General features: G+C 41.7%; 2 protein-coding genes across 4 annotated transcripts in view; both read left to right on the forward strand.

Moving 5' to 3' along the window:
• The first annotated feature begins 1,002 nt into the window (after window positions 1-1,002).
• On the forward strand, window positions 1,003-11,847 carry LOC141570774 (histidine-rich glycoprotein). Its single transcript, XM_074329194.2, has 7 exons — window positions 1,003-1,292; window positions 2,936-3,052; window positions 3,899-3,989; window positions 5,203-5,369; window positions 6,699-6,779; window positions 8,043-8,144; window positions 9,359-11,847. Exons 1-7 carry the CDS (start codon window positions 1,101-1,103, stop codon window positions 10,172-10,174), a joined length of 1,566 nt encoding a protein of 521 aa, XP_074185295.2. The 5' UTR covers window positions 1,003-1,100; the 3' UTR covers window positions 10,175-11,847.
• Window positions 11,848-14,286: 2,439 nt separating this feature from the next.
• The window catches only part of LOC148754785 (kininogen-1-like), a 28,764-nt gene continuing 22,959 nt past the window's right edge, over window positions 14,287-20,091 (forward strand). For all 3 annotated transcript variants that reach the window (XM_088793813.1, XM_088793814.1, XM_088793812.1), the window contains exons 1-3: window positions 14,287-14,526; window positions 17,020-17,130; window positions 18,358-18,442. In XM_088793813.1, the coding sequence (XP_088649939.1) occupies window positions 14,332-14,526; window positions 17,020-17,130; window positions 18,358-18,442 (391 nt within the window). In that variant the 5' untranslated portion in view covers window positions 14,287-14,331. The remainder of the gene's footprint in view (window positions 14,527-17,019; window positions 17,131-18,357; window positions 18,443-20,091) is intronic.

Genomic DNA, 20,091 nt, shown 5'->3' on the forward strand with positions numbered 1-20,091 from the left:
TGCTGTTTAGGTGAATGGTAGTGGGGAGAGGACCTGGGCTGATTCCCGCTAGTCCTTTCTGATGCTGCTGGGCGCTGCTGGTATGAAAGGTCCATACAGTATGTATATTGGTTTCTTTGGAGGGGTAGGACTGTGGGATCAGCGTAATCCCAGCTCTGTCCCCAAGTGCTGAGCCCCTCCCACAATAGTATATACCCTCTAACACCTTCTCTTAGATGGAATCAAATGGCTTGACTTCTACCCTCACCATGGTTCTCTTCCACATGAACCAACTCTCTTTGGCATGCTTGAGGGCCACGGAGAATTGGAATAATATGGGGGCGACTTCAAGTTCTTCCGAGGCATCATAATAATAATAACAATCAATAGCATCATGTTATTCAGCACCTGGATTTGTGCCAAGAATTATAGTGGTTATTTTATATGTTTTCTTATTTAAGTATCGCACAATCCTGCCAAGAGGTGTTAATCCCCATTTTATAAATGAGGAAACTAAGAATCGGAGAAGTTTCATAGCTTACCCAGCATAAAAGAGTAACTCATAAAAGAGTAACAGAGTTGAAATTCAGATCTGACTCCAAAGCCACAGACTCTTAATCATTCTCTTCTACCTGAGCTCAGTTCCTTGTACGGCGTAAACGTTTAACACGTTACCTCCCTTAATGCAGCTGCGCTTTACTGAGGGCTTCTTGTGCCATAATCCAAGGAGGGAACTGATGGTGGAACTTTCTGGCTGAGACAGGCTACAGACGGAGGAAAATCACTTTATTTCCATCCCCCTCACCAATGCTTGTGGTAAAAAACACACTTTGGATCTGCTGCCTACTAGAAATATCCAGATTTGTGCAGATCACAGTTTCCCCCACTCACTAGTGGCATGTCTCAACTTCCTGTCCCCAGAACCCATTAATCATTTACAGCATGTTGACAGACATTTTAACCAGGGGTCAAGGTGAACATCCCCAGTTATACAACAAAAACGTATAAAAACTTTGTTTAATCAATGGCATGTGCTGTGTGTGTATGTGTTTTAGAAAGTCTGTATCTAATTCTCTGCTGTGGTACACCACAGTGAGGGGTGGTTTTCACATTTTAACACAATGAAGGCATTCGCTGCAGCTCTGCTTTTGTCCCTCTTGATCACGCTGCAGTATTCCTGCGCTTTGAGTCCCACAGATTGCAATGCTACTGGGCCCCTGGCTGGGAAAGCTCTAGATCTGATCAATAAAGGACGTCGGAATGGCTACCTTTTCCAGTTGCTGCGGGTCGCGGATGCCCACTTGGATGAAGTGGTGAGGAATTGCCAATGGCAGAGATGAGGTGGGAGACCATGCACCAAGGCAATGTGACTGTCACCCCCAACTGCTGCTTCGCACAACCCTTTAGTCAGAGTTTTCTGTTTAGTTTCTGCTGCTGCTCTAGACTGCTTTTTTTCTTCTTTGAAACTAATGTTTGTTATTAGTATATCCTTAACTATGAATCAGTCTGTACGTACTTAATAAGCTTTGATGCTGAGCCCAATCAAATGCTAAGAACTATAAGAGAAAAATTAGAATAAACTGTGGGCCTTGCCCTCAAGGAAGTAATAACCAGCTCACATGCACATAGGCAAACTAATGAAAGGAGATCTGTTAAGACTGGCTGGGAGAAGCCTTCATTTGGGCCCTGAAGAATAAGCAGAATTTGAATAGGAAGATGGCATTCCAGGAGAATTCCAGGCATACCACCTCTGTGTGGTTAGGGAATCAGGAAGGTAGGTGTTAGGGAGTAATGAAACATAAGTAGGGGTGTTCCAGAAGTTCTATGTGGGCTTTGGAGTAGCCATCAGGTTGGGAGGGAGATTGTAGCCTTATCTTGAAGCAAAGCAAACCTACTGTCTTCATTTAGATTAGATGCTTATTCGGAGTGGGTTTGAGGGCTTACGGTAGAGATTACGGAGGGAGGCTTCCCTCTCCAGCCTCCTAACATAACCTACCCTTTGATGAAACCACTAAAATGAGGGAGGCCAGACCATGGAGCACCACAGAGGACAAGCAGAGAAATTATACTTGTTAAAGCATTATAGATGGAGGCAGTAGATTGCAGAGAACAAGAGTGCAGGATTTAGGATTCAGCCAGCAATTTAGTGACCATTAGTCCAGTTCCAGGCTCTTTGCCACATTTAGGACCCAGGCTGAGTTGGCACAGAGCTACCTCTGAGTGGTGGTATAAATGATGGGTGTTTGGGGAGGGGGCAGAATGTACCTGGGGAGATGGATGCAAGTGACAGGGACAGGAACTAGAAAACCATTTTATGAGTTCAGGAATGAGGAAATTAGGATCAGATCAGACCGTGGGGTTTAGGGCACTGGATAATGTGTAAGAGAAAGACCATTCAAGGCCTGGTGACTCGATAGCAACAGCAAAGGAAGAAATCAAAGTTGATGTCACATTTTTTTTATGCCAAAGACTAAGGCAATAAATAATTAATGGTGCCACTGACAAAAGACAAGGGAAGTGGAGAAAGGGAGCTGGTTTGTAAGAAAAGAGAGTGGTTTTAGCTTTGGGCAAGTTGAAATCATGGCAAGATATCCAAGTTCAGAAATAGAGCTGGGTGAGAAGACACAGCTCCACATATAGACTGGAGCTCATGATGTGCCTGTCAGCATTATAATTCTAGGCTTCTGTCTTCAACACCTCCACCCAAACCAACTATGCTATTTAGTGATTGCTTTCTAAAGCTCATGGGCAGAAGCAACATAACAGCTAGTTAAAAAGAACATTTGTAAGTAATCCTTTGAAGCTATTTATTTAAATGAATAGATCACATGACAAAAAGGTAGAAATTGACAATCATTTGGAAAGGAGCAGGAATTATGTTTGAGAAATAAAGAGATTGCTTTTATTTAGTTGCTCTCGTATACTACTTATCTGTTGCTTTCTTGGAATTCCTCAGGAATCTGCAACTGTCTATTATTTAGCCTTAGATGTGAAAGAATCTGACTGTCCAGTCCAATCCAGGAAATACTGGGATGACTGTGAGCCAGCTCTTTCTAGACGTCCATCTGATATAGTAAGTAATCATGCTACCATCTTCCTCTTCTTATCATTCTTGACTTCTGTCTACTCTGCTTACTTAGGGCAGCTGTGTGCCAACACTAACACAGCAAAAGAGTAAGAGCAACTTCCACCTTTTGACTCATAAAGATTATGTTGGCCTTGAGTAATATTCTCCTGAGAGCCGTATCTGGGAACCCAGTGCAAGACGACTCAGTGGGTTGTGGACCCATGGGATAGCATGAGCAGCTGTGAGACCTTGGGCAAATCACCTAAGGTCGTTAGACTTCATATCCCCAGCTGTAAAATAAGATGACGGGTTTGGAATAGATGGACTCTAAGGTCACTTCTGGACCTGACAGTCTGTGGGTCTAGGAAACCAGAACTTGTAACTGTGTCCTATAAATACTGGTCCCATTCGCAGGAATAGCCAAAAGGGTAAGTTGCAACTATCATGAGGAAGACGGTTTTGCTCTGTACATTGCACATGGGTACTAAGATCCTAAGTTGTCTGCCACGAGAGAACACAAAAATGAACAAGCAGAGGTCTAATATTTCAGTTCCAGAAAATAAGCCATTTGCATAACTAGAAGTTTCAGCAATTTTTCCCCTTGAAAATGTTTGGGATGTGGCCATGATACATTTAAACAGTTTCTCTCTGGTTATCATGAGGGCTTTCGATGCCTATAGCACCCAACACAGAGAAGCAGATTAAGAAAATATAGGTTTTAGGACAGGATTTTTTGAGAGAAATGATAAATAAATTTTAAATGTATAGTAGAAGTATGTTGCATCATTTTTTCTTTCTGCAAATTCCACCTGAGGAAAGCAGTATGCAATGACAAACTCCTTTTGCTTACAGGTGATTGGACAATGTAAGGTAATAGCTACAACATGTATGAATGAATCTCAGGATCTTAGAGTGAATGACTTCAACTGCACCACAAGTTCTGGTATGGAAATCTGTTAAAATGCTACTTATTCTAGTCGAATTCTACTAATTCTCGATCAATACAGAATTCAATCATAACATAATAACTTACGATGTACATGTCAGAAATGGTCCCTGCCCTCAGAGACTTGATTAATACTCACTCTCTTGAGAAGACAAGGGAGAAGTTTTCCCCCTGTTATTGGTGCACTTTCCTTTAAAGAAATGCAATACACAAAAATAGAAATCTATGTGAGGTAGCATAGCGTGGTAGTATAGTTGTAGAGAACATGGGCTCTGGGGTCAGATTTGCTTGAGTTTGAATCCCAACCTTATCACTCCTAGTTGAATGGTCTTGAGCGCAAGTTATTTACCCTCTTTTAGCTTTCCTCAGTTGAGGACAGCCTCAAACTATGCTCAGATGAGGAGAGTAATAATATTAGCCCTTCCAGTCTTTGTTAGAATTAAATAAGATGGTCTGTGTAGTACACTTGCAAACTACTTAGCACTCAGTAAGTATTGACGTCTACATCTAAAAGTTATACATTAACACTACAGTACAAAGCAGTTATACATATGTTATATCATTTAATCTCACAACAAGTCTATGTAGTAAAGGTTATGGTACTTTCTGTTTTAGAGACATAATAACTGAGTTTCAAAGAGGATCAACGACGTGGCCTTAGGATCACAGCCAAATGTAGGGGACATGATCCTATCCCACAAGTACTGACTCTGAAGTCCATGAGCTTTTTATTTACTTTCCAAAAAGAATGATCACAGAATTCCTTCAGTAATAGCAAATCTCAACATGATTCAATATAGAAGAATTCAACAGCCAAGCATCTCCTTCAGGAGGTTGCCTTAAAGAGTGATTGAGCTGCATCTTCTCCGCTCTCTGGGCAAAACTTCATGTTGATGATGCCTCTCCCTCCTTGGCAGAGACAGGAAGAGTTCGTTAAAATAGTAACACTTTATGGATGATGGGGAAGCATCGTGAATCCAGTCAGAACAGAGGCTTGAGCCTCAGAAGGATCTGAGTTTAGTTTATAGCTCTGCTGCTGAATGCCTGATTTGATCTGGAACACGTTTCTTAGCCCCTTCAATCCTCAATTTGCCCATCTGTAAAATGGAAGCTATTGTTATTCTTGCCCCCGTGCTTACATGTATTTAGTCCCAGTATTGACATTGCTGTTTGCAACCCAGTAACCACAGAACTGCCATCTTCTCTCCAGTCTCTTCTGCACTGGCCAACACTAAAGACAGCCCCGTACTCTTCGATTTCTTTGAGGACACTGAGCTCTACAGAAAACAGGCAGACAAGGCCCTTGAGAAGTACAAAAGGAAGAATGATGACTTTGCCTTTTTCAGAGTGGACCAGGTGGAGAGAGTTGTAAGAGTGGTGAGTCTCCATCAACGCCCAGCTACAGTGTGAGGGCCCAGGCTCTAACCGGGCGGGTGCAAAATTCAGCAGCACTGACTCTCCACAGGCCTCCCTCCGCCAGCTGCTTCTTAAATTGAGGCCCCTGTTGCAGCCTAAACAAATAGTCAGTAGATACCACGGAACTGTTCTCCTGCAGATTTTCGTTTTTTGGAGTTTCAGAGAGTGTGAATATCTAAGAGAAGAGGAAAAACCCAAACAAAAAGAGGAAAAGACAGAAGAGCATAGTAGAGTCATTAAAATCATGTGGTCCTAATCTCCTTGTATTATGATGGAAAACAGAGGGTCAGAGAAACTACCGGTGTTTCCCTGAAAATATGACCTAGGCGGACAATCAGCTCTAATGTGTCTTTTGGAGCAAAAATTAATATACTACCGGTCTTATTTTACTATAAGATAAGCGCGGGTAATATACAATATAATGTAATGTAATGTAATATAATATAATATAATGTAATGTAAGGTAAGGTAACGTAACATTACATAACATAACATAACATAACATAACATAACATAACATAACATAACATAACATAACATAACATAACATAACATTACATAACATAACATAACATAATACTGGGTCTTATAGTAATTTTTGCTCCAAAAGATGCACTAGAGCTGATTGTCCGGCTAGGTCTTATTTTCGGGGAAACACGGTACCTCACCACACCCAGTGGTATGGCTGGAATTAGTTCCTCCCAGTTCAGCGTCCCAAGTGCCTTCCACCCAGAGTGGTCTTGTCGAGCCGCTAGTTGAGGTGGTCCTGCATTTTGAAAACACAAAGTTAGATAGATTATGGTGCATGCAAGCAATAGAATGAATACAATGCAACTACTAAAAAGCATGTTTTGGACCTATATGCATTGAAAGGAGTTCCACGTTGTATTGCTAGGAGAAAAAGCAGGTAACGGAACAATACTTAGACTATGAGCCCCTTTATATTAATTAGATATAGGTGTATGCACAGCCTATTTAGAAAAAGGTGAGAAGGAAAAATCCATCAAATGGATGGTAGTGGTACCTCTGAGAAGGAGAGACTAGGGTACAGAAAGGGTGAGTTTTCATACTATGCTTGATTATTTTTGTATTATTTGAAACTTTTCAATGAAATAGTATTCACTTTATCACTTATGTAATACATTTTAAAAGGCAGAGACTGTAAGAAAATGGCATACATTGGTGATTTTGAATCTTCATAGTACTTTACTGTATGTTAGGATAGTAGGTATCTACTGCCCCCCCCCTTTTTAAATGTTCCTGAAACTGCTTTGATCCAATTTGTTCTAGAGAGGAGAGGAAAGAACCAATTACTATGTGGACTTCTCTGTGAGGAACTGCTCCAGCCACCAATTTCCTAGACACACTAATGTGAGTATACTAGATGTCTGCGAAATACGAGGTGAGATTTAGCAATGTTCAAACCAAGCTGAGTTTAGAATCCATTTCTATGCTCAGCCCAGTGGGATTTTTCTCCAAATCATTTATAAATTGATACTTATGTACCTGCAAGAAGATCTTATTAATGTTTCTCAGTATTTGTATGGTAACTTAGAGTTTACAAAACACCTCCACATATACTGTCTTGTTGGAGCCCTGTGACAACCTCACTGAGGAGAAACAAGTGTCTGCCTCCATTTCCCTGCGACAGAAGAGCCTAGAGATTTAGACACTTACCTAAGGGCACTTAGCTAGAAAGTGTGAGGACACAGGATTTTAATGGTGGCCTTCTGATTTCAAGTCCAGGATTTTTCTGGAGTTTAACAGCGCATTCTCTAGGCCCAGAAGAGAGGTAGCATTCACTAATTCCTTTTCTGGCTGTTCAACATTTCTACCTAAGTAGCTATAGAATCCTGCTTAGTGGCCACCAGAAAAGACACTTTCCTCCCTCACTCCTATCCCCACAAACCCTTAATTATTTTGGTGTGAGTAATGCAAACCCAGTGCAGAAACATGGCGGCTGGAAAAGAGTTCAGCGCTCAGTGTTTTACATCATTATTTCATTTAATTAAGACTTGTCGGGTTTATGGGTAGATAGTATTGTACCCATTTTACAGACAAAGACTGAGTTTCAGGAATTTTATGCAACTTGCCTAAACTCACAAAACCGGTAAATGATGAAGCCAGGATTAACGTAGACCTGTCTGACTCCAAAACTGTTCTCAGTAACTCAATGCTTAACAGTCTTTTCTAAAAAAGAGTTTTTTTCTTGTCCTAGTCTAACTTTCACAGCTGGGTTTAGGGACCTCTGGGGCACAGTGGTGCCAGCCAGTTGAAACCTCTGTGCTTAGGGTAGGGCCAGCAGACAGTCCCTTTTACAGGGTCCATGCAAACTTTATACTGGTTCCTTCCTTTCCAATACTTCCCTGCAAGGAACAAGTTAAAGTTGTACAAATCCCTCTTCTGCACCCCACTTCATTCTCTCTACGCACAGGCAACTCTGGTCTTCAGTGCTGAAGGGTTGGTTAAAGTCAAGGCATCAATGACATGTTATTTCTCACCACCACCCATGGGAAAGCCCAGTGGTGGTGACCGTTCATGGAAGAGAACCACAGCAAATTGGAAAGAAAACCTTTGAAAACTACTTTTCCCAAATCTCCTGCTCACGTACACACGTTTCCCTCTTCTTTAAAGGTCCTTGGGTTCTGCAGAGCAGATTTGTCCTATGATGTAGGAACCTCTGACATGGAAAGTCCAAAAGATATTGTCATAAACTGTGAAGTCTTCAACCTTAAGGTGGGTTTCCTAAGCAGGTTTTGTCATGAGTAGGGCCACATTAAGTGATATTTTCACACACCTAGTATATTTTGTTCTATTGCTCTGTGAGAGAGAGAGAGAGAGAGGCAGAGAGAGAGAGAGAGAGAGAGAGAGAGAGAGAGAGAGCGAGAGAGACAGAGAGAGAGAGACAGAGAGAGAGAGAGAGAGAGAGAGAGAGAAGGAGAAATGAGAGAGATGAGATGTGGTGGGCGTGGGGAGAAATACAGAGAATACTCCCTGGGAAAAGTAGTGCAAATGCTGATATGACACAAAAAGTGTGCAATTTTCCCCAAGAATTGGGAAGGGATAAGATTTCTCAGAAAAGTAAAATCTTGACCGATTTAATCAACCTTTAATTAATTTGAAAATGGCCTTTATCGTCAGGACTCCAGTGCTGAGACTTTATAATTCCTAGTTTTAGTCTTAGGCCTAGAATCTAAGGGGACTAAATTAGCCTTAAATTTATTATATAAAGGTATATATAATAAGACATAAAACAGCATTTTACAAGAATATGTGTGTGTAAAAACCCTTGTTCTACACACAGATATTCTTCACAGTATCTTTTTGTCAGAAAAAAACAAAAAACTGAAAATAAACTAAACATCCATGTGCCAAACCCCAAAATAGGAGGGAGCAGGTTTGTCACCATGAAAATGGCTGTATAGATTTTTCAAAAAATTAAAACCTGAACAAGGAGAGTGAAGAGGTGAGGTGCTCGTCCTTCAGGAATAAGAGATCCTTTACTATGGAGCCTCAGAACTCTGTTGAGAATCTAAATTATAAGGCACTAATTTTACAAATATTGGTTTACTGATGACTATTCTTGTGTAACATAATTTCACCACTTTATGTTGAAATGAGAAAAATGAAAATAGTAAGAAAAGCTTTTCGTGATATAATGTTTTCATTTAAAGGACCATCGTTTACCCTGAGATTATCTTTCTGATTCTTGTGTTATCAAAATATTATTCCTATTGTGAAATAATGATGGTGGTAGGTGATAGTTTTGTTTGTATTTTAAATGTAGACTTGGCTAGATAAAAGTTTGAGAATGCTCTTTTGGTATTCTTCTTTTTCAGTTGATTTGTGGAATCTAAAAGTATGAGGGCCGTTAGTCTAAATCAAGTTAAACATCTAACTTCTCCTTTTGTGTTCTATGATGGTGTTCTCTTTTCTGTGTCCTTCACCAGGAACATAGAAACATCAGTGCTGTACAAGCCCATCTGGACCATCTACCCGACTCTGGTGGGCATGAGCATGCTGGCAAGCCTTCATTTAAGCCCAAGAGACCCAGAGATTACCACCATCCTCACAAGCCACATCAACTTGGATGCCCACCTCCTCTAGAAGACAAAAGTCACTCAGACAGGCCACAGTTTCAATCAGGAGCTCCTCCAGTGTTGCCCCCTTCAAGATGTCATCCTCCCCATTTTGGCACCAATGGCACCCATACACCCCCCCATAATCATAGTTCCAGTGAGCACCATCCCCATGGACACCATCCTCATGACCATCATCCCCATGGATACCATCCCCATGGACACCGTCCCCATGGACACCATCGCCATGGACACCGTCCACATGGACACCATCCACATGGACACCATCCCCATGGCCATGATTTCCATGACCGTGGACCCTGTGACCCACCTCCCTATAGCCGATATTCCCAAGATCACCATCGCTGGGGCCATGGCCCACCACCAAGGCACTCAGAAGAAAGAGGTCCAGGTAAAGGACACTTTCCCTTCAAATGGAGACAAATTGGATACGTTTACCGACTCCCTCCACTAAAGAAAGGTGAAACCCTTCCTCTTCCCGAAGCCAATTTTCCCATCTTCTCATTGCCAAATCACAACAATCCTCTAAAGCGAGAAATTCAGCCCTTCCCTCAATCAGCCTCTGAATCATGTCCAGGGACGTTCAAGAGTGAGTTTCCACAAGTCTTGAAGTTTTTTGCATATACATTTCCAAAAGACAATCTGAGTTCCTTGAAAAATGAATAATGTTCTGAATTAGAACCATAAATAAAACATAACCAGTAACAGAATCAAAATTACAATCATTTCAACTTTACTTTCATATTCAGGATAGGACAAGCTGTGGGTGGGGGAGAAGACAGCATGACAAGAGCCAAATGGAGAAAGGAAAGATCTAGGTCCCACAAGTCAGAAGTTCATTCCCCACTGGCCAATATACCACTTGAGGCAAATCTCTGATCCTCAGAATTTCTTTATTTGCTGGACTTCACTCCTTTAATTCTAGCATCTTTCCTCTATTAGTACTTACGCTGTAGCTGGGCGTACAAAGAAGTTATGTATTATTAGGTAAGGGTTATTGTTATAAAAAGTGATCCAAATTCTCTCCTATTTGTATTCCTCTAAATTTATTTTTGGAAAAAAACAAGTTCTAAATTTAATTATGAAGCAAACAAAGCTTGGGCTACAATTTACAAAGATGTTCACAGGCATGGACCATACATTCAGGTGCACCAGAAATATCACTTCATTTTTAAGAACACATTAATTCCTACTTCAGGTTGCCTTCATACTGGGCTAATAGGAAACTTAACCTCAGTCTTTCTTGCAGTTCCTCCTGCTGCTTCCCACACAAAATTGTGCCACAGTGCAAGAGTCTTACATAATGCCAAGGTGTTTGGGTGGTGGGCACGAGAAGGAAGTCTGAATCTCCATCACCAATCCACCAGGTCTGAGGGATGTTTACTACCCTGTTCACACCACTCTTTGAGTCTAGTTTATCTGCTACGTCTATATCAAACTGGGGATATAGGAGTCTCCGTAAGACTGCTGATGGACGTGACTGCCAAGAGATACCATGTAGCTGTTCTCTGCCTGGGGTCTTGCTGCCTTGCAGGCTACATGTCCAGCAAGCAGGGCAAAGGTGTCCTCTGCTTCCAGACCCCCAGACCCCTCTGCTCTTCTCATATCGCCTCCCAGGATGGGGCTCTCTAGTCTCAGAAATTTGTCTTTATTCATTTTTGGTGCCAGCGGATTCTTTTTCCACATTTGAATCCTTTTTCCCTTCTTCCCAAATCAGGCTCCAGCATTTAGACACAAGCGAATAAGACTTTAGATTCTTTCTCTGTGACTTACTTAAGCAGTTTCAGGTGTGTGGTGATGGCAGCAGTAGATTCTGATTGGGAGGGGGGTAAGGAAAATAAGGGTGAAAGAGACTTGGGTAAGTTCTTAGGCTGGGAAGAAAGGGGCCCACAGTGCTGGAGAAGCTGGAGGTGGGAGAGGGAGGAGGTGACTGATGGTGCGTGGTCCAGGAGGAATGGAAAGGAGCACAGGCTGATCATGGCGGGTGTTTCAAGTAAAGACTCCAGAACAGGCCTTGGAGGAAGGTGGTCAAAAGACACAGACTTTTAGTTTTAAGTTAAGTAAACACTAGGGATGTGATGCAAAACATGGTGACTAGTTAACATCGCTGTGTGATATATAGGGAAATTGTTCAGAGAGTAAGTGGATCCTATGAGTTCTCATCACAAGGAGAAATTTTTTTTCTTTTTATTGCATCTATGGGACAATTCAATGTTAACTAAACTGGTTGTGGTAATGATTTCACAAACTATGTAAATCAAAGCTTCATGCTGTACATCTTAAACTGATACAGTGATGTATGTCAATTATTTCTCAATAAAACTGGAAGGAAAATAGGACTTGGCAGTGTATTCAGACCGTATAATAAATAGGAAAGACTGTGACTTTGGAGGAGGCCGATGTGTGTTGTAATCCCAGCTTCTCATTGCCAAACCACAACAATCCTGTAAAGCCAGAAATTCTGGCTATATACAATTTATCGACTAGAAGACCCTAAGAAAGTAATTAAACCTCTTTGCACCTCATCTTCCTTCTCTAAAAAATGGTGACGGTGGCAGCTCCATTTTCCTTTCCTCCTTGGAGTACAGCTAGACTTCATTTCCTGGAGCCACAAGATAATGCCCAAAACGTTTAATAACCAACAAGGCACAAGCACTGACCAGCCAGAGCAGATACAGAAACCAGTCAGAACGTGGCCTGCCATAAACAAGCGGTGTGGCACCTGCAGAAGTCAGCCCTGCAGAGTCACATTCTGTCATGGAGGGGTGAACACAGGCTTGGCTGCTTTGATATAGAGTAGAGAAAGGTGAAATCCAGGAAGACCAAAAAACTGCATAGCTCAATAACTTACAGAAACATTTGAGTCATGTTTTATAATTTATATTTTCACCAACATTGCCTGAGTTACTGAAAGTATTACCTGGAAAACATCGGATTGAAGGGTCTCAATTCATTTCCATTCAATGCATTTATAATGTGCAAACACAGTTGCTGCAGGTGAATAATGGGCTAAGAAACAATCCCTAGTCTAGTCAGCTTACATTGTGCTACAGGTTTAGACAATATACCGTTGATTGCTCCTTTTCTAGATTTTTTTGTCATGTGATAGCTAAAAAGTACGAATGTGTAATGTTTGTTACAGTCAGTAGATTGAGGGACTGGGATTAGAATTCACATCAGCCTCCTCCCAAAACACATTCTTTCCTCTTTATTATACAGCCTGAGTACACTGCCAAGTCCTGCTTCTGAGTCTGCACTTGAAACACCCACCGCGATCAGCCCCGTCCTCCTTTCCACTCCTGGACTGTGCACCATCAGTCATCTCACCCTCCCATCTCCAGCTTCTCCATCATTGCGGGCCCCTCTTTCCTCCCAGCCTAAGTCTCTTTCATCTTAGTTTTATTTCCTACATCCCCACACCCATACACACACACACACACACACACACACACACACACACACAGACACACACACACACACACACACACACACACACACAGACAAACACACTAGAATCTACCTTCTGCCATCACCGTGCACCGGAAATGGCTTCAGTAAGTCAGGGATCCTTAACCATCTCACTTTAATATTAGATATAATTTATAGGCTCTAATTACCAGGCTCCACACCTATATTATCTCGTTGACTTCTCAAGAAACCTCATTAAGGCAGTATGTTGTTTCACTTTTGCAGATGAGGAAACTGAGGATCAGAAAGGCTATATGACCCTGACTTGTTAAGCATCACATAGCAATTAAGTAGCAGAGCTGGATTAGAATCGGCGTGGACTTACTGCCCAGCTCATGTTCCTGCCACTGGGTGCCAAGGCCACCACTCAGCCCACATTGACCCCTCTTTTCCGAGAACTCTCAGAGAGACTAAATTGCCAAGCTAGGGACCCTATTGACAACAAACATGAAGTCAAACATCTTTTTGGGGGGAAGAGGATAAGAGTTGGGGGGCAAACATCTACTAAGGGCTAGCCTGTATCTTTACCTCTTAGACCTTCTCTCCCTGAATAGTCTAACTTGATCAGAAAAATCACTGAGGCTTGGTGAATGCAAGACCCCCATATCCACCAAACTAGAAATAAGGAGCAAGGAGAGGGTTAAGCAGGGCTTCACTCTACCCATCCATTCTTATGCTTCTCACTTGTCTCCTCCACTCTGGTATTTTCTTTTTTACACCTAATTCAACTGAGTGGAGGGAAGCTGGCTTGGCCAGAGACCAGATAGGATGCCCATCTTTCATTTGTGGTTGTGCCAATGTCCTGGTGTGAGCCTCCCTGCACTCACTATGTCCTTGTGCACGGGCTCCCCAGGCACGACCAGGATTGGTAGCAGCCTGCTTCTCTGCAACTAGACGTCCTGCAAAGCAATTTTCCTGAAAGGTGTCTGCACACTGCTGCATTGTTGTCGCATGTAATGACGTTCATAAATGGTTTGGGAAAGAGAGCAACAGAGGTGGGTGGTGTTTTTTTTCTCCTCCTTTATTAGAGTCTGCTCTGATTTGCTATGCAGAGTTGTGCAATCACCTGGAAATGTGCTCTGTGCTCCCACATACTTCCCAAATGTAAACAAGCAGGTCAACAGCCCCAGTGTTGTAACGTTCCAACTTCCAGGACAACTGCTTGGGTAACTCAGCAGTCATTTGTCCTTATCAAACAAGGCAAATAGTGTATGGCAGCAGGAATCCAATCAGGGCCCTGGGGAGCTAAGGCAGAGAGAGGAGAGACAGAGGGGATAAGAGGCTGGAGAGAATTAAAATCAGCGTCTAAGTTAGCTCCCAATGCTCGGTGAAACTCCCAGAGAAAGACTTAAATCATGAAGTTAATTGCCCTCCTTTTCCTTTGCTCCAGGCTGCTACCAACTTTACCGCAGGAGCACAGCTCGCAAGAAATTGACTGCAATGATGAAGACGTATTTAAGGCTGTGGACGCAGCTCTGAAGATGTATAACGAGAGAAACCAAAGTGGCAACCAGTTTGTATTGTACCGCATAACAGAAGTCATCAAGACGGTGAGTGAGCTGTGTTTAACCTTGAGGTCATTTGGGATTTGTGCTATCACTTGGAGCCCAGGCCTTACACACACACACACACACACACACACACACACACCAATCACCAATCAACAAAGAGCCGTAATAAAAGGTAGAAGCTTACAGCTGATAGAAAAGACCAACACCACTCTCTGGCCTGGGGTTGGAAGGCAGGGTATGACTAGTCCTCAACCACCAAGTTTGGCTTCCTGGGTGATCAGAGGAGCGGTATTCTAGGGTGAAATGAAACAAAGGTAGGAAGAGTCGTTTGCATGCAGAGTGGGAGAGTCCAGGAACTCAGTCAGGCCTCAGCAAGAGGATTTACTGTGTGACCAGCTTTCGACTAAAATATAAAGACCTCCGGACCTCAAACGGGGAGGGGGTGCTTCTGAGGGTACATCTAACGAATGCTGTATGATCTTACTTATAGGTGGCATTTAAAAAAGTCAAATTTATAGAAGCAGAAAGTAAAATGGTGGTTGCCAGGGCCTGTGGAGTGAGGGAAATGGGGAGAAGCTGGTCAAACAATATAGGCTTTTAGTTATAAGATGAATAGATCCTGGGGAACTAATGTACAACGTGGTGATTAGAGTGAGTAATACTGTATTGTATACTTGAAATTTGCTAAAAGGCTAGATCTTAAGTGTTCTCACCACACACACAAAATGATAAGAATTATGTGAGGTGATACTGTGTTAATTAGCTTAATTGGGGTAATCATTTCATAATTTATATGTGTATTAAATCACCATATTATACACCTTAAATATATACAATGTTTATTTGTCAATTATACCTCAATAAAGTTAGGGTACAGTGGGAAGGGGTACATCTAAGAGGAGAATTCAGAAGTGAGATTCACGTGGTTCTACTGCATTAGACAAAATATCTACCATAAGCTCCATATGGCCAAATGCATCACGGGTAATAGCCATGTTCTAGTTGTTCTTTAATATTTTTTATCACTGATTGATGCACTCAGGTTGAAAACAAATGCTAACAAGATGTGTGATTTCAAGAAACATAAATCTTTCAATAGTTTTAGCAAATTTCTCTATGTCTCCTTGATAGTTAGGCAATTGTTTATTTCAGTGGAGAAAAAAAATCCAGATATTTGACATGATGAGGTTAAAGAATAAACACAGTGGACATTTTTTTTTTTTTTTCTGAAAGTGAAATCGAGCAGTTCTATTTCACAAACTAGTGCAGTCATGGGAGTCCTTGTGCCCTCAGCAACATTTTATGGGTGTTGTCGTCATTGGCTGGCATCCGTCACAAATATCAGTTTTTGTTCTAAAATCCGCATAGAATCGCTCTTCATTTTGCTATGTGGGCATCACCTATACCACTGCCATCATCTGCTTTATCAAAATCTGAGACCGGGAAGGAACCTTGGAGATTCTCTCGTTTGACTCCATCATCTCTCAGACACAAACACTCTGACCCACACAGGCTCTCAGAGACCACTGCCCCGGGAGTCAGTCGACCTGGGATGTGCTTTTCCAAGGTGGGAGGCTGCCTAAGCTATGCCCCATCTACTCAGGGCCTCCTTTCACCTGCAAAATGAGGGCCTGGACAACATCTTTTCTCAGGTCACTTACTGCTTCCACATGTCAGGATTTTGCATCTGAAAGCTGAACTAACTCATCACCTTTGCATTTAAAAGTTTTATTCATTATTTCATGACATGCTAGAAAAAGCAGAAAACAAAGAAAGCAAAGAAAAATACTAAAATTACCGATAACTAATCCCATCATCCAGAAATAGCTGTTAACATTTTTTTCAAAATTGAAAAAGATCTCTCGTTTGTTTTATATAACTGTACAAGTAATGTACTATGTTTTAAAAAAAAGTACTCAGGTAATTCAGGAATTTTTGTTTAAAGAAGAAAAGAGAAAAACAATCATACTCCTACCACTGAGACACAACCATTTTAACAGCTCTACTGCATAACTTTCCAGAGTTTTACAAATCTTACATGTACATATAAGTTGGTTTCTATATAAAAAGAGGCTAACACTATGGATACTGTTTCGTAACTTAAAAAATACCGGGGACACCAAAAAAATGTATATACATTATAAGAGATGTTATCTATGCTCAAGCAGTTGTTCGCTGTAATCAGAAGTGTCTGGACGCTGATGGTAACCACTCTGAGCACCTCTTGTGATTGCAGAAGTCAAACGTGACTTGATTTATCTTTTGTTATTGGTACATATTGGTACAATTAATACAGTTTTTTCATTTCTTAAAATGTGTATACATTTTTGGCACACTCTGTATATATTTATAAATATGTTATGAACATTCTTGCAAGTATTTACAACTTTCAGTGCTTTTAATAAATGTTTTGCTTTTGTTGAATTAAATCAAGATAAAACATTCATCACTGTGTGTCACTCAAATGGTTTGCTGCTGAGTCAGTTGGGTGACTTACTACGTATCTTTGGTCCCCCTTTATTTGTTTTTCAGGAGAACCATGACGTATTTTATGCTGTCAAGTACCAAATCAAGGAGGGAGACTGTCCTGTAAAAAGTGGCAAAACCTGGCAGGACTGTGACTACAAAGATGCGGAGAAAGCTGTAAGTGTGCTGAATTTCCTGCGCCTCTAGTTTTCTTCTCGAGCCTGCCAGATTCTTTTTCACTAGTGTTGGGGATGATGCATATTGTTGAGCCTGTTTGTGAGAGATGCATGTAAGCCCTTAAATGTATAGAACAGTCAAATGCTTGATGTCTCTGTTCTTGCACAGACAGAAAAGGCATGGAGAGGTCAGAGGTTAAATATGAATAAAGTCCTCCCACGAGAAGAGGGCTCTAATGACAAATTGGGACGTGTGGGTCAGGCCCCAGAGAGACAACAAATCAATATTTGGGCCACGTGGTTGCCAGAGTGTAAGGGGGGTGGGGAGTGGGGGGTGGGAGATGAGGGTAAGGGGGATCGAATATATGGTGATGGAAGGAGAACTGACTCTGGGTGATGAACACACAATGGGATTCATAGATGATGTAATACAGAATTGTACACCTGAAATCTATGTAATTTTACTAACAATTGTCACCTCAATAAATTTAATTTAAAAAAAAATATTTGGGCCACGATCAGGGCTGGTGAGGGGAGACAGTGGGGGTTTCCATTGCACAGGCCTGAGTACGAATCCTGCTCTGCCTCCAACTGGCTGACCACTCGAAACCAGTGCACTCCCTCGTAAAAGGGAGATAAAATTGACCTCAGCTAGTTGTTGGAAGACAGAGGGAGATGCATTATACCAAGACCTTTGTTTGAAGAACAACAGCTGTCTTAACCAAATGCCTCACATACGCGTGCCACACCACAGCTGGTTGTTTGGCCTTAATTAAGGGAGCCTGCAGAAGGTATCTTCCAGGAAGCAAGCCACGCTTTCCACAATACGTGGATTCACCTCTTTAATGTGAAAACACTGACGTTCTGTGTGCAGTTTGAACACTCACATTGGAAGGTAAGGCAAGAGGAGAGTTACAGCAAGTTGGTTTTAGGGCTTGTGTCCTTGTTGGTGAAAAAGACGCATCTCCAGGACTCGAAACAAAAATCTCATACTTTAAAACCTCGTCATTTATACTGCTTCTCCTCTGATGTCTCCTGCATATCAGTGGCTTGTAAATAATAATAATTTGGTTATAAACACATTCATCCTTATATCTCAAAGCGCTATTAGAAAAAATCTTGGCAAGTGTATAAAGAAAGGAAAGCCATATTTCACAACAGTCCTAGGTGTACTTTCCATTTGAAGATTAAGATGAATGGTTTGTTTATTTGTTTGTTGTTTTTTTAGGCCACAGGAGAATGCACAGCAACCATGAGGAAGAGAGGGAAGACAAAATTCTCTGTGGCTACCCAGACCTGCCAGATTACTCCAGGTAACAGATATATCCAGTGGTGCTGCTCTGGGGAAAAGGAACTATTTCTGTGTGGGGACCAGGAGCACAACCTAGGAAACATTCCCTTCAGAGGACAGCTGTAGAGATGCCATTCTCAGCCTTGGTGGGGGGTTGGGGGCTAGAGTGGCAGAGTCCTGAGGTTGGGGCCAGGCTCCTGCCAATCATCCCGGCTCTTCCCGAGAGCAGCGCTGTGGCAGGTGTGTGTGCAAGGGCCCTGCGAAAGGATGAGAAGATGTGAACCCTGCCTTCAATTGTAGGCAGCATCCTCGGAGGAGAAAAGCACAGGCTTTGAGGTCAGACCTGGCGTGGAATCTTTCAAAACCTCTTTACCTTTTTGGCTTCGCTTTTCTTTATCTATAAAGAGTATCATAGTAATTCCCTCTGGACAGGGTTGTTATAGACTGAAACTGGATGACATGCCTAAAGGTATACCATAATAATGTATTATTGATAATCGGGATAAAAGTAATAACAGCTGGCATTTATTGAGCACTTATTGCCAGCCACAGTCCTAATCACTTTACATGTATTAACATTCTTAACTTCACAACAATTTTATCAGGAAAGTATTAATAGCCCCATTTTATAAATGAGGAAATTGAAGCCCACAGCTGTTAATAAGTGTCTTGCCCAAGATCCCACAGCTAGTAAGTAGCAGAGTTGGTATAGTAGACCCTGTAAGTATGGAACAACTTATGAATAGATATAGCCACTATCATTAGCTCCTTCCTTCCTTTGGCAGAGGGGCCACATATGGAAGAATGGGCACATCTAGGTGATGTCAGTCACAAAAGTCACCCCAGAACTGGCCTTCTGCAAGATCGGGTTTCAGTACATGAGGCTTCAGGACAACGTCTTCAGCCACATTCTTCAACCTCACCAGAATGGCAGTTGTTCTGTCCTGGCCTTACTCCTCTATGTGAAACCACAGAAACCTTATCCCTTGGGTTTCAGCTCTTACAAGAAGCTGCATTAAAAAATAAAAAACAGTTCAAAACGCAAAAGAAATTACAAGTAGTTAAATTTTTTTGGAATGGCTTTTCATCATTCAGTTTAAGACCTCTATCTCATAAGCAAATTTTCACATTATCCAGAACACAGAATATATACTATGAGAGAAAAGGTCTTTGCCACACCTTCAGAAATTACTAGGTACTAGTTCCGCAATCCTTCATCTGAAACAATTTTGGCCAGAATTCAAAATTTAAAATCTTTATTTTAATTAAAAAAAAAATCACTCTAGAATTGTTGGGGCAAGGTGGAAAATCATCCTGTCACTCAGAAAACTGAATTTACATATTCCCCTACTCCTCTCACCCTCAAAAGGCTGCTTCTCCATCTTTTGTTTTACCCCTGTCAGAGCTGCCCTTGAAGTCAGGCAAACCAGCCTTTGGACTTTTCTCCATCTCCCCTTTCATGTTCTGGGTTCATCTATTTTGTTGTTGTTCTCCCTTAAGTAATTTTCTCACCTTCCCCATGTAATTCCCCTCCAAGTTTCTAACTTTGCCCACTGCACTGATACAGCATAACTTCATTAAGGAGTGGGTTGGTAGGGAGCCATGAATATTCATCCAGTAAATCGTTTTCCTGACACATGTACTTATGGAGGGAAAGCCAATAAACAGCTG

The sequence above is a fragment of the Rhinolophus sinicus genome, chromosome 17, assembly GCF_057876585.1.
Source record: "Rhinolophus sinicus isolate RSI-liver-muscle chromosome 17, RSI-T2T, whole genome shotgun sequence".
Classification (NCBI taxonomy): Eukaryota; Metazoa; Chordata; class Mammalia; order Chiroptera; family Rhinolophidae; genus Rhinolophus; species Rhinolophus sinicus.

What these genes read in the sequence shown, in the direction of transcription:
- LOC141570774 (XM_074329194.2), top strand. Translation starts at nt 1,101, where the DNA reads ATGAAGGCATTCGCTGCAGCTCTGCTTTTGTCCCTCTTGATCACGCTG. An exon ending in TGGAGAGAGTTGTAAGAGTG is followed by an intron (nt 5,370 to 6,698) that starts GTGAGTCTCCAT and finishes AATTTGTTCTAG; the next exon opens with AGAGGAGAGGAAAGAACCAA. An exon ending in GTGAAGTCTTCAACCTTAAG is followed by an intron (nt 8,145 to 9,358) that starts GTGGGTTTCCTA and finishes GTCCTTCACCAG; the next exon opens with GAACATAGAAACATCAGTGC.